Here is a 13,858-nt window from a genome sequence, read left to right as displayed (position 1 = left end):
TACTTAAAGAAAGCTACCATGTATCGTGACATAATGATATGAATATTGGTCCAACATCATCCAACACCATCATCCTATTTCCCATTAAAATGTTTATCATGACCTGAACAGTCATTAATATTCTCCATGTAAAATAGACTTGGATGAAAACAGCTGCCTTACTATTGTTCCCATTAAAATAGTCTGGATTTGAGAAATTCTATTCATCTGTCAGTGTATCATAAAGGTGAATCACAGACTGGGAGGATCCAATAAAATCATCCAGTCATGTCATGTATTACATCATGTTTTTTACTAATGATTTGTTTATCTGACTCTCTGTTCACTAGTGTGCATGTCCTTGTGGTGTGTATGTTTTGGTGTGTGTGTGTGTGTGTGTAGAAGTTGATCCTAGCTGTGTGCATTCAGAAAGACTGTGAATGTGTTTTCAGTCATTCAGGGATAAATAAAGAGGCAGAGCTCGGAGTTTGTAAGAAAGGCTGACCTGACAGGGTCACACACAGGACCAAGCAGGAGAACCTCAGCATTTTACCCATTATTACAAATGGAGGAACATGAAGATGACCAATACTGTTTTCAAGACAGAAACTCTTCTTGCAGAAAGACTTCAATGTCAACATTTATTTACATAACACTGTACACCTTCTTCTCATTAATCTCAGTTGTGACAGTATTTTTAAACCTACTGGTGATCATCTCCATCTCTCACTTCAAGCAGCTCCACACTCCAACCAACCTGCTCATCCTCTCTCTAGCTGTGTCAGATCTGCTGGTGGGACTCATTGTGATACCAGCAATGACTGTAGCAATATTGGAACCATGCTGGGTTCTTGGGGAATATTTCTGTGTGTTGTTTCTCTTTGCCAGTTTTTCATGTACATCTTTATCCCTTGGTAATTTAATTTTGATATCTATTGACCGTTATGTTGCTGTGTGTGATCCCTTAATGTACCACTCAAAAATAACAACTTCAAGAATTAGGTGTTGTATAGCCCTTACCTGGTGTTGTTGTATCATATATAATGTTGTTCTTATGAAAGTGCTTGTTAATGTACAGGTACCCAGTAGATGTTTTGAAGAATGTTATTTTTCTGAAGGATTTATCTCAGGCATCATTATGGACCTTGTTATTTCATTGGTTGCCCCATGTTCCATTATCATAACACTATATTTGAAAATATTTGTGGTGGCCAGATCACATGCCAGAAAGTTATATTCAAACGAGGCTGCCAGTGGTGTTAAAACAGTACAGGCAAATAAGTCGGAGAGAAAAGCAACAAAAACTCTAGTCATTATTGTTTTCAACTATCTAATTTGCTGGATTCCCATGTATTTTTTACAGTTAATTTATGATGCAAGTAATGACTCTTCCTCAGCTTTCATATGTTTTCCGCTACTTTTCAATTCTCTTGTAAATCCAATAATCTATGCTCTCTTTTATCCGTGGTTCAAGGTGACAGCTAAACGTATTTTAACTTTGAAGTTGAGGCTTTATACTCCCTAACTTAGAGTAACATAGGCTTGCCATTTATATTTTAATTAGTCGTTGTGGGAATTGCTTCTATTGTGCAACAATACCCTTCCTGTACATTATTTACATCAGTTACCTGTCATCATAATTACATGTGATGTTGTTCTAAGAACATACGTTGATCCAAAATGATTTGGCTGGATTTCTTTTGATTGACTTGGAGAAGGAATTATTAGGCATCCATTGTTTTATATAAAATAAATATTAATCTTAGAGTTGCACATTTGAAATACTACAATCTTTGGTTCTACCATGTAATTTACTTACGCATAGCATGGACACAATTGGGACAGAAAGCCTTCAACAAGTGTTGTGAAGTGGAAATGTATAATACTACATATCATGTAACACTCAATGGTGTATTCTTTAAGTTTTATATTGTTAATAATCTGGTTACAATTACATATATTCTATAGAATATTTGTAGCTAAAAGGTTCCGAAAATGAGGGTCATTGTTTTGTTTTTCAATGTGTTTTTTTATGTATTTTTCAACTCATCTTCAACGATTAGTTGAGTTTCTTTAGATCTCTGAGCTGTGCTACTAAGGAATTAGAACCAGCACATTTGCTGTTGTTTTGTTTGCTTAGTCATTACCGATATCACACTATGACTGTTGTTATTCATGCAATCCAAAAAAAGCTTACTATAAATCCTAACTTGTTCTATTGCCAACAGCAGTTATTTGAGTTATAAATTGCAATGGTACAGTGTTAAATATTTAGGTATTAAGTGAATTAATGGTATTAGGATTATTCAAGGAATCTTACAACTCTTACCACTATGTTATGTGCTACAGTATACTGTTCTCTGGTCATAATTAATAAATTGGTAATAACATTCTGACTAAACTTTATTGCCTATTGCAAAACATATGTAAAGCCATTGGTTTAATACCATCGGTCACTAAATGTCTCTGTTTCCAAAAGCATTGTTGGAACTTGTTCATTTACATAGATAACAACATTTAGCACTTTTGCACAGGCTATTAAACATGGGTGCAGTAAAGGTCATCTGTCTTGCTCAGGGTCAGAGCAGCAGGGTTTTTCACCTTGTTAGCTTGGGCCCCTTTTCCTCACGGGTTTACTAAAACCCGTCACATTTATGGCTTGATTTAGAACCTGCTTAAAACACAAGGTTGAAGTTGCGTTTCAGTCCTCCTGGACTGGAGTTAACATCATATTATTCCAAACACACACTTTGGACTTCAGGTGCAGAGTCAGACTTCTGGTTCAGGGAGGTGAACAAGTAGGATCAGTGCCCATGCCCTTGTTGCCCGTTCTGTTCACAGTGCCCCGTTTAGTGGTTCAACCTCCCACATCTGTCCGTCGATTAGGGTCATCCGGGTGAAGTGCAAATCAACCAGCACAACTTCTCCTTTGTCTGTTTCTCTTGCGGCATTAATTCGGAGGAGGACCTTGTTTTTTTTTAATTTAGGACACATTCCCCTCAAAATGTTGTTGTGATTTTAGTGTATCTTCCCAACTATGATAAGATAGTGGCCACCCCTATCAGCACTACTGGATTGGAATTTCCTGCTGTATTGTGATTACTGCCCCACACACCTACATCTTGTCTGATAGAGGAATCATTCTTCTGGTGGGTTTCTTGTAAAAAGAGGGTTGCCAGCTCCAAGGTCCAGTTCCGACTGCATTCCAGGTGCCTTGGATGGTGGACAGTCGATATCACAGGCTCCCTGTCCAATCTGCAGCAAACCCATACTCAGCAGGGTGTGATGCACTGTGTGTTGTGACACATTTCTCCCGTAACCAACATTTTCTGTGACTTCTGTGACAAAGTAAACCTTCTGTGGGTTCAGACCCGACAGGATAGCCTTCATTGCCCTCGCTCATCAATGTGCCTTGGGCACCCAACACCCCCACCAGTTTGTGGTTTGTCCCTCCTCGGTCCTCGATAGGTACTCACCACTGTTGACCTGGAGCACCCCACCTGCCCTGCCATGGGGATGTAAAACAGAGTAGGTTGTGGAAAAGGTGTTGTCTTGCTTTTTGCCCAGCCTCTCTACATGCATCCTCAAATCTCTATCGCAACCTCTAATCTCGGAAGATCTGCAATCTTTGATACTTGTCATGCCATTGTATACTCTCTTTACCTTTAAAATTAATCTGTTACATTAACTTGGTAATCATCGATAAACCGGGTCAAAATCCAGTTCCACCACCCTCATACCAGACAAAATTATCAATCAAGTTGGACAATTAAATTGCATCTGCTGCCGGTAAGCAGAGACATTTCAAACAAGGCAAAAAAGGAAAAAAATGCACAGTAGGGCAGCACTGGTGAGAAGAGGACAACCGGTGTGAAAAATGCCTGTGCCTCGGGATGTGACTGAATTGGTCTTCAAACCCTGGGCATGCATTTGAGCGCTCTCTTCTTGCGCTGTGCTGAGTGGCTCACAGAAACACAACCTCAAAAAGGGGGACCTCTGCAACATTCAGACCAGGGGAGAATCTTGTTTGCTTTGTGTTCATGAAAATGGATGCCACCGAGGCTCGACCTAGGATGGACCCAGCCTGACTACTTGGCACTGTGGGTGTGGTCCAAGAACGGAGGCTATGCAAGGAGAACACCACGAACAGAGCATTTTACTTTGGAGGAGCTATTCTCGTGCACAGCCTTAACCATTGGTTGTCTCTCTAGGTCAGCATAGTTTTCCTCATGTAAGTCGACACGATATGAAGTGTATTCAGGCAAAGTTTTGAGGACAGAGATTTGCCGGCAGTGTGAAAGAGATGATGGTATTATTAAAAATGCATAATGAATTCATAATAAATATTTGCAGGGAGAGAAGCAAGAATACAACTTGTTGTTTAGTACTGACAGCACAAATTAGTAAACCAACTTAGACACATGGACCGGCTTCCCAGACACGGACTAAGCCTGGTCTAGTACAAACAAATCTAGTTTGATAGAAAACTCCATTGAGTTTTTACATTTTTTATCCTACACTAGGCTTTAACTGTGCCTGCGAAAGTGGCCTTGTGTCATGGGACGCTCACCTTTGATATCGTCATAGATATTTTGAAGGGGTACACTTTCCTGACAGATACTCCCCACCACTACTGTGATTCTAAAGGACATTTCCCCCTCAGAGTGCATTGGACTACAATGAGAGGTGACATATGATGTCTGGTCCTGCTCCATGTATAAATAGGATTGGGGGAAAAAGCAACAAAAATAACACTGTAAAAAAAGCAACAAAACGAATCTCACACTAGCACCTCAAAAAGTCTGGTATCATCAGTAACCGCTGTTGTTTGATGGAGTGCGCCATGTTAATTAAGAGATAAAGGAATATGATGTCAAACGTGCTGTTACTAACAGTATCACTTCCTTCCTTACAGTTTGCCTCCCTGGGAGAACTCAGGTTCTCTTCTTGAAAACGTGCCAAACATTTGAGCTATACACAAAGTACCAATTATATAGCTTGATCGATGACATTTCGAGCTAACTGTGGAATGAGATTTCGTCTTAAAGACGTCCACTCACCCCTTCTAAACTCATTACGCAGCAAGCTACTCTGGCTACACTTGATTTGAGCTCAGCTTACGATGTGGGTCATGGCACCAGTAAAACTGAAGTCAAACATACTGTTGCTAACAGGGCTTTCCTCCCTGACAGGATCCACACTGGGCGCAAACTCAAGTCCTCTGCTATGTGATTGCTTTCTTTGACAACTTTTCAACCGCTTCATCTATACAATTTCATAGCCCAATCAGCGACGATTCAAGCTAGCTTTGGAGAGAGCGTTCTTAAAACAGTCAGTGATTTAATACTCCTTCCAGGACAATCTAAAACACTGCGCATGGACGTATTGAGCATTACGACATACAGTTGTGGTCAAAATGTTATGGCTTTGAGGGAAGGAGAAGCAGGAGAACGAGGCGATGCAAATTTGTAGTGTTTAATTGAAGAGACAGCAGGGAAACTCAACAGTACTCTTGCATAAAGAGAGACAATAACACACAAAGACAGGGGAAGCAGAGGGAACATATATACTGGGGGGATTGATGAGGATGAGAACCAGGTGCGCTAAACAAGACACAGGTGAAATGCATAATGAGATGGGCGGTGGTGTCAGAAGGCCGGTGACGTCGAACGCTGGAGCCTGTCTGCTGCAGGGGGACGTGAGGCAGCAGACGACGTAGTTGTCACACAAAAGTTGACATACACTTGTAAAGGACATGTATGTCATGGGAGTTTGAGTTTCCAATAATTACTACATCTCTTACAGTGAGGGAAAAAAGTATTTGAACCCCTGCTGATTTTGTACGTTTGCCCACTGACAAAAAAATGATCAGTCAATATTTTTAATTGTAGGTTTATTTGACCAGTGAGAGAAAGAATAACAACAAAACAAATCCGAGCTGAGATTAAGAGCACGCTCTTAAAGGAAGTGCACCTAATCTCAGCTACCTGTATAACAGACACCAGGGAGCCAGAAATCTTTTGGATTGAGAGGGGATCAAATACTTATTTCCCTCATTAAAATGCAAATAAATGTATACAGGCCCATCTGAAGTTTGCCAACGAATGATTCAGTCGAGAACTGGGTGAAAATGTTGTGGTCAGATGAGAACAAAATCGATCTCTTTGGCAGAGGAGGAATGGTGCCTATGACCCCAAGAACACCACCCCACCGTCAAACATGGAGGTGGAAACATTATGCTTTGGGGGTGTTTTTCTGCTAAGGAGAGAGGACAATTTCACCGCATCAAAGGGACGATGGTTGGGGCTATGTACCGTCAAGTCTTGGGTGAGATCCTCCTTCCCTCAGCTAGGGCACTGAAAATGGGTCGTGGATGTGTATTCCACCATGACAATGACCCAAAACACATGACCAAGGCAACAAAGGAGTGGCTCAAGAAGAAGCACATTAAGGCCTTGAAGTGGCCTAACCAGTCTCCAGACCTAAATCTGTGGAGGGAGCTGAAGGTTCCCCACCAGGGGTATGGGTTGTTCAAGTCAGCCTCGAACCCTTAACCATCCATGGTCGACGTCCGCGATTTCGCGGACAGTGCTCATTTGCATAAATATTTCGAAAAATTGATTCGCCATAATCGTCCGATTCCAATGGTATATTATTTGTAGCCACTTTCCTGAAGCGTTCCGTGTATAATTGGGGTTTTCCGTGTATAATATGGGTTGTATAGTTGTATAGTTTGGGTTGCTATGAGAACTTCTCACCAGGCAACGACATTGCCTATTCATCTTAGAAAGGCTCATTTGTACATCAGAATAAATATTACAAGCGTGTACATCACTATATATGATGTTTTGAACCATAATACATCATTTGTATTATATATAAGATATAAAAATTTATATTTAGTCAAAATAGTATGGGGATGTTCTTGAGTTTTTAAAGAACTTGGTAATTTTTCTGAGTTTATAAAATATATAAGTCCAAACGTAACTAGCGATCTAGTGCTTTCTAGGTTGAAGAACCACATTTTTTGGGGGTGCCTATATTTTTTACCTTCTATTATATAATTATTTCATTATTGTCAACCCAATTACAGTGTAATTTGATAGTAAAGGCATGAAAGTATGAGGAAATACCATTGACACAAAATCTCATAATGCTTTAAAAAAAAAAAATCTTGATGCTGGATGGCAGAAATGTTTTCCGAAAACAATTTTTTTGCCTTTCAAACAGATGAGTTTTATGAATAGTGACCCAGAAGTCTGTTTTTATGTGTTTTTATTGTAGCCAGAGGGGTTGCTATTACCAGGATACATCATAATAGGTTGTATCTGTTACAGAAATGAATCTAGGACCCAAAATGTCCCAGTAGTGAAATCCGGCCGAAAGCCCCATAGGCTACCAAGGGTTAATGACTTGGAGAAGATCTGCAAAGAAGAGCGGGACAAAATCCCTACTGAGATGTGTGCAAACCTGGTGGCCAACTACAAGAAAGGTCTTACCTCTGTGATTGCCAACAAGGGTCAAATACTTATTTCACTCATTAAAATGCAAAGCAATTTATAAAAATCTTGACATGCGTTTTTATGGATTTTTTGTTGTTATTCTGTCTCTCACTGTTCATATAAACCTACCTTTAAAATTATAGACTGATAATTTCTTTGTCAGTGGACAAATGTACAAAATCAGCAGGGGATCAAATACTTTTTCCCTCATTGTATTTATCTTTGATGGAATCATTGGAGCACACACTTCTTTGTCACAAAAAACATGCATGAAATCTGGTTTTCTTATGACTTTATTATGTTTCTTCTGAAAATCTGACCAAATCCACTGGGTCAAAATATGCATACAGCAATGTTAATATAAAGAGACCACTGCACCTTTTTCTTTCCTTTCCAAAAAAGTAGAAATGGAAGGTTTTGAGTGAGGAACAGAATGGTTAAAATTAAGAGACCACTGCAAATTGAACGCTTCTGTTCCTCACTCAAAACTTTCCTTTTCAACTTTTTTGGAAAGGAACGAAAATGGTGCAGTGGTCTATTATTTTTTTCTGGGGCTGTATATATTGTCTTAGGATGAAAGAGTAGCTACATTTACTAAGGACTACCCGCATATTATGGTCATATATGATCACTTTTCATGGATAAAACCTAGGCCAGAGACCAAACCCTCTCCTACATTTTATCATCACCAATGAAATGCTCAGAATTTAAGGAAATGTAACATCTCTAAATATCAGTATGGCTAAAGGAGTTGCTATGTGCACTCTGGAACATCCATTCCGATCATACATGACATCATGTTTTTACAAATGATTTGTATGTGTGCTCCCTTGTGCGTGATATGTGTGTACTGTATGTTTTGGTGGTGGTGGTGTGTGTGTTTGTATGTAAATAGGGAAGTAGGGAAGATGCTGCCAGTCGGTCAAAGATAAAAGGGAGGCAGAGCTCAGAGTTCGTCAGAAGAATGAACTGACAGGGTCACACACAGGACCAAGCAGGAGAACCTCAGCATTTAACCCTTTATTACAAATGGAGGAACATGAAGATGACCAATACTGTTTTCAGGATGGAAACTCTTCTTGCAGAAAGTATACATTATCAACATCTATTTACATAACACTGTATATCTTTTTCTCATTGATTTCAGCGGTTACAGTATTTTTAAACCTACTGGTGATCATCTCCATCTCACAAATCAGGCAGGTCCAAACTCCAACTAACCTGCTCATCCTCTCTCTGGCTTTGTCAGATCTCCTGGTGGGACTCATTGTGATACCAGCAAATACTGTAGCAATAATGGAGCCATGCTGGGTTCTTGGGAAATATTTCTGTGCATTGCTTATGTTCACTTCTTTTATTTGTACTTCTTTGTCTCTTGGCAATTTGGTATTGATGTCTATTGACCGTTATGTTGCTGTGTGTGATCCATTAATGTACCACTTGAAAATAACAGTAACAACAACTATGTGTTGTTTAGCCATCACCTGGTGTTGTTCTATAATATACAATGCAGCTCTTATAAAAATGTCTGTAAATGTACAAGTACCCAGTGGGTGTTTTGAAGAATGTTATTTTGTTGAAGGATTTGTCTGGGTTAATATCATTGACCTTGTAATTTCAAATGTTGTCCCGTGTTCTGCTATAATACCACTTAATTTGAAGATATTTGTTGTTGCCAGATCACAGGCCCGAAAGGTATTTTCTGCCACTGTGTCTGGTGATAAGACTGTACAGGCAAGTAGATCTGAGAAAAAAGCAACAAAAACTATCGGTATTATTGTGTTTAATTATATACTTTTTTGGAATCCATTTACTTATATATTTTGTATGTTTTCAAATTACAAATTTGCATCATTTATCAGCTTCCTTCCTTTTATCAATTCCTTTATTAATCCAATTATTTATGCTTTCTTTTATCCATGGTTCAAAGAGACAGCTAAACGTATTTTAAAGCTTAAGCAAAGTAATAGTTAACTCACACTTTCATGTTTTCATTCAACTAACGGAGATTTACCATAGCTGTACTATTCTATATTGTTTTTGGAACAGTTTATTTATATTACACAAACAGTGAACTTACTGTAATTTGTTCTGTGTCTGCTAAATTACTTTGTACAGAATAACTGTTCGATTGGAATTAATAGGATTCTTTTTGTAATAAAAGTCAGTATTTATTCTTGTTTGTATATTCTAAATACCTATGTCTGTGAAATCTCCATATTGTGTAAAGGAAAATAGGATACAGATATTCTAGAATCACATCTTGTTTACCATCGCTCCCTAGTGGCTCAATAAAGGACATGTGACTACGTTTAGATAAGCAAACCAATTTTGTTTCTCTTTTTGGGGGTTTTGTCCAATCAGATCAAAAGAGTCAAATAAATATATCAAATAAAAGAATGAGATATATATTGGGGGCTACTTGTCAAAGCTGGCAATATCATTAAAATCTAGTTACAATACAGTAGATTTCCCATCCAAACTTCCACAAATCCCAGCCTTTCAACATGTCCCATTATGTACCATCTTAAGTTTCTGTATTTTCCACTGAACCAATGTACAGATTTACCCATGATGCATCATCCTTTAGGAATAGTAAAATTAGTAAAAAATGTATTGACATGCCTTTAGAATTCTCAAACACTCGTTAAAAATGTGGCATTCAAATTAATAGGCTAAATGGCTCATACGGCTAAAACACCTATATACTTAGCTCATATTTTACATTTATTTCGTGGAAATTGGTCAAAATAATTCTAATATCTAAATATTCTAATGTCAGTGCTCCAAGAGAAGATATTGTGAAAAAGTATTGTGTAAATATTTACATCAAATCCACTTCTGTGAGAATGACTCAGCTAATCTGACTCATCTCTAGCCGTTCTTATTTATCACCATGTCCTTCACCATGTCGTTGTTGTCTTTGTAAATTGTGGAGACATGGACAAGTGGATCAGTACAGGGGAAACTGTCCAGGGAGGGTGCCAGTGCACACTGCAGCCGGTTCAAGCAAACAACCAAAAATGAGGCATGGAACTGTGATCCCAATACTCAGAAAGGATAGATTATCAAAGTATTACTTCTAACATCTCAAATAATTTCACGTAGCACTGAAATGCAACACTACTGTTGTTTGCTCCTTGGGGTTTAAGGCTGAGTGTCTCTGTAAAGCACTTTGTGACAACTGCTGTTGTAAAAAGGGCTTTATAAATAAATGTGATTGATTGATTGCATAGAGGGCAGAGCTTGGAAAATGACATGGATAGTGGGTGCAATGCCTGAAGGCATTTTATTAACAAAGGCATCTACGAAATCCCCCAAAAACAAACAAAACAAATGCAAACCAGAGACTGTCATGACTTGGCCATGGCCATGTCCATGGCCTTGGCCATGTCCCACAACCCTGGCCAAGCCCGCAGAGCAAATAAAGTTGAAAAGATGTCTGCCTGGTTGAAATGACATTGAATATATGTTCAATAGATGTCTTTCAAAGGATTTTGATCAGTGGCTTGTTCTTTGTTATGCTACCTCCTGTGTCTTGGCCGTCCCCATGGGTTCTGCTTAGCCCAGTCGAAGCTCTTCCATCCCAATGGGTTCTGTTTAGCCCAGTCGAAGCTCTTCCGTCCTGGCTCATCAACGACATAACCAATTTCGGAAACTTGGACAGTTCGGTTTACTTGGACAGTCAATCTGCAGATGTGTAGAGACTCGACAGACTATCACTAATACTTTACCTGTTAGCTTAACATTAATAAACCTCATCTTATACTTAACCCTTTCGCTAACTGTACGTTAACCCTAACTCTAAACCTAACCCTAAAGTTAACCTTAGCAAGCATTTGACAAAAATCCCCCCCAAAAAATGAAAGGGCTGAGTGCTTGTAACTAAAACAGGGCGTAACTACAATAGTGCGTAAAAAGGACCATACCAAGTGACAATAAGCGAAAAGGGGTACAGAGGGATACACACGATGGTTATGGGAATGAAAACTTGATGTGGGTTATGAAGAGACATTGGGTTGGATGAGGACGAGAGTTGGATGAAGACGAGGCATTGGGTCGGTGGAAGCTAGTAGACTTGCGAGCGCCAGTGTAGCCTAACACGTTTCATGTAGCCTAACATCAGATAAAAAAAGCAATGTTATTCGATAGCGAAAATGCTCACATGGGAAAATCCTGTATGCCACTATATAAATGTGAAGAAAGGTGCATGTGAAAGAGATGTAAAACGTGCTGTTGCTAACAGTATAGACCTGACAGCATTGCGCAGACAGTCCTCTGCTTCACATCATGCATGAAAGCCTTTCTTGACAACGTTCCAACCGTTTGCGGTACACAACCGTTCAAAGGATTTGGGTTACATAGTCAGTGTTTTCCATTAAAAGAACCTATATAAAATGAGTATGGACATATGAGAGATATTAATAGGAACAGGTACAGCAAAAATGATGGGAAATACAGCATTTGACAAGGTTAGAAATAAGCCTTGCAGACATTCCACAAGTGTAGATTGGCTTGATGGGCACATCTTACATACCATAAATCCCACAACAGCTCAACCGGGTTTAGAGCAGGGGTGTCAAACCGGTTCCACGGAGGGCCGAGTGTCTGCAGGTTTTAGTTTTTCCTATAAATTGGTTCCCAGTTCACACCTAAACAACCAGGTGAGGGTGGAAACTAAACAATTAGTGACCTAATTAATCAGTCAAGGACAAGGTGAGAGCGAAAACATGCAGATACTCTGCCCTCCTTGGAACCGGTTTGACACCTCTGGTTTAGACGGACTGTGCTGATCACTCAATTACAGACAGAATGCCAGCTGACTTCTTCTTCCATAAGTAGTTCTTGCATAGTTTAGAGTGTTGCAACAGTGCAACTTTACTGTTGACATTGAGACTGGTATTTTATGGGTAGTATTTAAGTTAATGAAGCTGCCAGCTGAGGACTTGTGAAGCCTCTGTTTCTCAAACTAGACACTAAGGCATTTATCCTCCTGCTCAGTTGTGCACCATGGCCTCTCACTCCTTTTACTATTCTGGTTAAAGACAGTTTGTGCTGTCCTGTGAATGGAGTAGTACACAGTGTTGTACGAGATCTTCAGCTTCTTGGCAATTTCTCGCATGGAACAGCCTTAATATCTCAGAACAAGAATAGATTGACATGTTTCAGGAGAAAGTTTGTTGTTTCTGGCCATTTTGAGCCTGTAATTGAACCCACTATTGCTGATGCTCCAGATTCTGAACTAATCTATACACTCGCCTAAAGAATTATTAGGAACACCTGTTCAATTTCTCATTAATGCAATCATCTAATCAACCAATCACATGGCAGTTGCTTCAATGCATTTAGGGGTGTGGTCCTGGTCAAGACAATCTCCAAACTGAATGTCAGAATGGGAAAGAAAGGTGATGTAAGCAATTTTGAACGTGGCATGGTTGTTGGTGCCAGAAGGGGCGGTCTGAGTATTTCACAATCTGCCCAGTTACTGGGATTTTCATGCACAACCATTTCTAAGGTTTACAAAGAATGGTGTGAATAGGAAAAAACATCCAGTATGGGGCAGTCCTGTGGGCGAAAATGCCTTGATGATGCTAGAGGTCAGAGGAGAATGGGCCGACTGATTCAAGCTGATAGAAGAGCAACTTTGACTGAAATAACCACTTGTTACAACTGAGGTATGCAGCAAAGCATTTGTGAAGCCACAACACGCACAACCTTGAGGCGGATGGGCTACGACAGCAGAAGACCCCACCGGGTACCACTAATCTCCACTACAAATAGGAAAAAAAGAGGCTACAATTTGCACGAGCTCACCAAAATTAGACAGTTGAAGACTGGAAGAATGTTGCCTGGTCTGATGAGTCTCGATTTCTGTTGAGACATTCAGATGGTAGAGTCAGAATTTGGCGTAAACAGAATGAGAACCAATGTGCAGGCTGGTGGTGGTGTAATGGTATGGGGGATGTTTTCTTTGCACACTTTAGGCCCCTTAGTGCCAATTGGGCATCGTTTAAATGCCACGGCCTACCTGAGCATTGTTTCTGACCATGTCCATCCCTTTATGACCACCATCTACCCATCCTCTGATGGCTACGTCCAGCAGGATAATGCACCATGTCACAAAGCTCGAATCATTTCAAATTGGTTTCTTGAACATGACAATGAGTTCACTGTACTGAAATGGCCCACACAGTCACCAGATCTCAACCCAATAGAGCATCTTTGGGATGTGGTGGAACGGGAGCTTCGTGCCCTGGATGTGCATCCCACAGATCTCCATCAACTGCAAGATGCTATCCTATCAATATGGGCCAACATTTCTAAAGAATGCTTTCAGCACCTTTTTGAATCAATGCCACGTAGAATTAAGGCAGTTC

At 39.8% G+C, this 13,858-nt stretch overlaps 1 protein-coding gene across 1 annotated transcript; it reads left to right on the top strand.

Annotated features, from left to right (window-relative positions):
• The first annotated feature begins 544 nt into the window (after positions 1–544).
• Positions 545–1,504, top strand: LOC109614766 (trace amine-associated receptor 13c-like). Its single transcript, XM_020040865.2, has one exon. It carries the CDS (start codon positions 545–547, stop codon positions 1,502–1,504), a length of 960 nt encoding a protein of 319 aa, XP_019896424.2.
• Positions 1,505–13,858: the final 12,354 nt, after the last annotated feature.

This window comes from Esox lucius, chromosome 20, assembly GCF_011004845.1.
Source record: "Esox lucius isolate fEsoLuc1 chromosome 20, fEsoLuc1.pri, whole genome shotgun sequence".
Taxonomy (NCBI): domain Eukaryota; kingdom Metazoa; phylum Chordata; class Actinopteri; order Esociformes; family Esocidae; genus Esox; species Esox lucius.
The sequence above is the reverse complement of the archived record's forward strand: the minus strand, read 5'-3'. Positions and strand labels throughout refer to the sequence as shown.